The sequence below is a fragment of the Haplochromis burtoni genome, unplaced genomic scaffold (genome assembly GCF_018398535.1).
Source record: "Haplochromis burtoni strain Fernald_Lab_line unplaced genomic scaffold, NCSU_Asbu1 Contig_261, whole genome shotgun sequence".
NCBI classification, from domain to species: Eukaryota; Metazoa; Chordata; class Actinopteri; order Cichliformes; family Cichlidae; genus Haplochromis; species Haplochromis burtoni.
In genome coordinates this window covers 178,876-182,942 of record NW_024582622.1, presented here as the reverse complement: position 1 = coordinate 182,942, position 4,067 = coordinate 178,876, and the positions used below count along the sequence as shown (strand labels likewise).

Here is a 4,067-nt window from a genome sequence, read left to right as displayed (position 1 = left end):
ATTCTGATTCTGATTCTGATTCTGATTCTGGATGATGCCACCAAACAGTTTTATGGTTGACGTTATTTTCCTCCCTGGATTTAATATACAGGACTAGCATTTTGTGCACTGTTATGTCTGTGCTCTCACCTATGATCAGGGTGTGCCGAGGTGCATTTTTAACTTCACACATTGTCTCATTCTGCACTACTTCATTGATTGAATTCACAAACTCAAAGGCATCATCTTTGCTTCGCCAGCTTTCTGGTACACTCACATACTTTGCCATGTGATGGTCAATTTGTTGAACCGACAGCAGAGAAGAATTCATTTTGAAGGCTTGTAGAATCTTGTCGATGAGAACTTTAACTTCTTCGGGGTTGGATTTCTTTATGAGTGACAGCTCGTTCCTCTTCTCTCGGTCTTTGGCGCTCTCTCCCAACAACGTACCGATCCCCATTCCCATCGTACATCTTCTCACAATTCCAGCTGCTTTCAAATGACTTTTCTGTTGAATGTGGCGCTTGAGGTATTCCAGCTTCCATTCTGTCCACACTTTTCCCTCCGAAAACTCGCTTGCGATTTTAGCTTCGCAACATGTTTTGCAGACCAGACCTTTCTCGCTCAAAAAAGAAAAAATCTCCCAGTTTCACAGTTTTTTCTCCCGTTTGCACATATTCTGACAGCCATTCCATCTTAAAAGAGTCGCATTTCTTTTTTACTTTGGCCACTGTGTGCCACTGCCCGTTCGTTTTGCCATTATTTTAAAGGTTCAACATAAGCAGCACTCCACATGGGCCACACCCCTTTGTTAGCTAAACATGAGCAGCATTTAAGGACGCTGTCATAGCCTGTCAACCACGTTGATGAGCTGTGCATATACGAATGTGAATCGCATCATTGGCTGGAGCAGCCAGTCACCGCTCACACTACAAAACAGAATCAACTGTTAACGTATTTATTTTCATTTCAATTCAGGTTAGGTTTTTTTTTTGTGCGCTACAGAGATTTTCTGTGCGCAGAGACCGTGCCAGCAGTGCACAATTGCACACGCGCACAGCTTAGAGGGAACATTGCTCACGACCCAGTGGTGCCAGTTTAGCTCATTATGCAAACGTAGATGTTTATAAGGCTGGAAACCAGCAGTCAGCTGAGACTGAAGACGTCACTTAGATGAGTGCTGAAAACTCCTCGTCCACAAGAACAGAACCAACTTTTGGGGGAAAACAAACCTGTCTTTGGTGATAGAGCATTTAGGCAATGAAGAATGGTTTACACTCACCTTATCATGGCAGGGATCTGGATAGTCACAGATGTCCTCTGGAAAGGCAGACCGTATCAACATCTTCACCTCTTTAGGGTAGACGTAGGTAGGCTGACACTGATCCCCCTCCTTCACGCCAACCTTGTTAAAAAACTAGGACGGGGGTGACACAAGTTATATGATAAAGATGATAGAATAATACAATGTATTTCATGACAAGGACCACCTGTAAACACAGAAGACCAGTCTGTGAGCAGTTACCACTCATCACCCAGTCTCAGTCTCTCATTTCCTTGTCCTGAATTGAATCGTGATGAAATGAAGTCCACACTTTGTCCTCTGCAGAAGACTCCTTCAGCTTCTTCTAATGGTTATATATCCTGCCTGGCTTTGGAATATCTGAGGACTCAGTGTGAGTATTAGTCTGTCATGACTGAAACATCTCTACATGAATGTCTGCAGGAGATTTTCTGATGGCACAAAGCTTTGGGGAGTGCTGTAACCACTGGGAGAAAACCTTGCTTATTGTCATTAATGAGCTGAACAAAACAGTACAGACACAAACATGTGCCATGGCTCCCCGGTGTCACCCATCGTAGCCAACCTTTACGTGGAAAGTACAGCACCAAGCCACTGGCACAGATAGGTGGATGTAGAGTAGTAGAAGCCTTCACTGTTCACATCAGCTCAGTGGATAGAAACAGAAAGTTCACCAGGGCAGACTCACACAATAGAAGTTTGCTTTGCACAGTGAGGAGAAAGTCCTCAACATTGGAGTTTACTGGAAGCTATGCCTGCAGGTAAAGATTATTTTGGTAACTGACTAATCCACCAATTGTTCTTTGAATGTTTCCGTGACTCTTATCTCTGCCTCCTGTGGGCACACCTGCTCAAGCCTGCGCCCCTGTGAAGACCAGCCTGTTGTCTGGTTAAAATAATGACCCAGGAGACATTTGAATTTGAAAACAATCAATTGCATTTCTAACATTACTCAATATGACCGTCAGACTAAAAATGAATTCTAATAATAATAACATAGAAGCTGTACATCTGCATCTAAAGGTCAAAGGTCACTCTTTGAAGAATGTAAATGTAGACAGACATGGCTTTTTTTACTCCTCTTTCTGTCTTCTCTGTGTCCACTGTGGACAACCATGCTTGAACAGAAGGGGTTCAGTCAACTCTCTGCAATGCTGAGATCGATTCCCAGGCCCCTCTTCTTATGTGCATATATGGGATCCCCGTCAAACACTAGCATATACTGTGCTGTTGTTCTGTGGTAAGAGAACGCAGTACTGTAAAGACATCTACGTGTTGCTACTAAAGTACACACCAGTTTCCTCTGCAGAAGACGGAAGACCTTCTTGCGACGGGCGTGGTCATTCCTGAGGCGTGTGGCAGCATGTAGCAAAGATGCTAACCACCCGGGAAGCCTGCAGAAGTGGCCATAATAGATATAAGTGTAGGTATAAGTAGTCGAACTCTTTCCTGTACCTTATCCCTGCAGCTACCACCCTCTAACGTAAATAGATAAGTACCAGACCATATACCACCCAGCTTTGCTCACTCCACAGTCCCAGCATATTCTTACAATATCCTCTGGGCTGCTTTGCAATAAAGACTTTGACCCTGTCTCTGTGTTCTGATTTAGAGCGCAGCTGATAAACCTAAAAACATGTTTCTATGCAGTTTAAACGCCTACTTCTGAACAGCCATCAAGTACTTATTTATCTGTGCATCAGCATTGGCAGGGTGGATGGAGTGTTACAGTTACAGTTTGGTAAATGCTGCTTTAAGTTACGTTGTTCCACATGGACACTAAGACTCACACTGTGGTGCAGGATATTCCTCACTTAATTTAACTATTAAACTTATCTGCATTTATATAAAGCAGTATACTTGCACAGTGAATAATGGTAGTCTTAAGGTTTAACTAGAAATCCTACATTTAGAATAATGTCATCATTATTGATGCAGAGTTTAGAAACGCAACCAACTGTCACAACTTGCAGATCGTCTGGACTGTTTATGTGAGGACCCAAATGCACACCACACAGGAAAACAGGAAAAATAAACGAAAGACGTCCCGTTTATTAAGGCAGACACACCAAACGGGGGAAATGCATAAATAAACTAAACAGAGGAACGGCTGAACTGGGGGAACTAAGGACATAAAGTAAAAGCCTGGAACACTAGAAAAACCTCGGAAACACCAGCGGGAAACAGAAGAGACACGGAGGAACCACGGACACGATGACAAAGGTCACGGAAAACTCACACAGTGGCTGTGTCCCAATTCAGGGTCTGCACGCTTGAAGTACGCATTTTAAGTGCGATTACGTCACCGCCACGTGATGACGGCTGTCCCAATTCAAAGTGTACTTCAAATGCATACTCCAAATGCGCCGTCGAGTTCCCCAAATATCAAGCGTGGTCCGGTGCACGCTTCGTGGTCCCATATATCCCACAGTTCATAGCGCGGCGGTGGGTGTGGATTATTTTGCTGCAAAATACGGCAGAAGGGAGCGGCAGAAGAGTGAACTGTGAAAAGTAAGTACTGAATATGACGTCACTTATTTATGTGCGAATGTTTAATAACGAAGAAAATTAAAACATTACTGTTGGCCACATGTCGGCAAAGTTGTGCGACATTAGTGATGTTTGTACTTTCAGCGTTAACATGGTTTTGGAGCAGAGGATCGCAAGTTCAATTCCTGCCTGGGGCGTCTGTATCCAGTAAGGGTCCTAAGGCTAGACCCCCTATGCTAAGCGAGCCTACCGCAGACATGAGCGAGACAGATAAATATGAAGGCATGCCGGCTCG

At 43.9% G+C, this 4,067-nt stretch overlaps 1 protein-coding gene across 1 annotated transcript in view; it reads right to left on the bottom strand.

Moving 5' to 3' along the window:
• Positions 1 to 4,067, bottom strand: part of arhgef4 (Rho guanine nucleotide exchange factor (GEF) 4) — a gene marked incomplete in the record, with an annotated part of 138,132 nt that overhangs the window by 121,538 nt on the left and 12,527 nt on the right. The window contains 2 exon segments of the mRNA XM_042227452.1: positions 1,262 to 1,396; positions 2,577 to 2,676. Coding sequence (XP_042083386.1) covers positions 1,262 to 1,396; positions 2,577 to 2,676 — 235 coding nt within the window.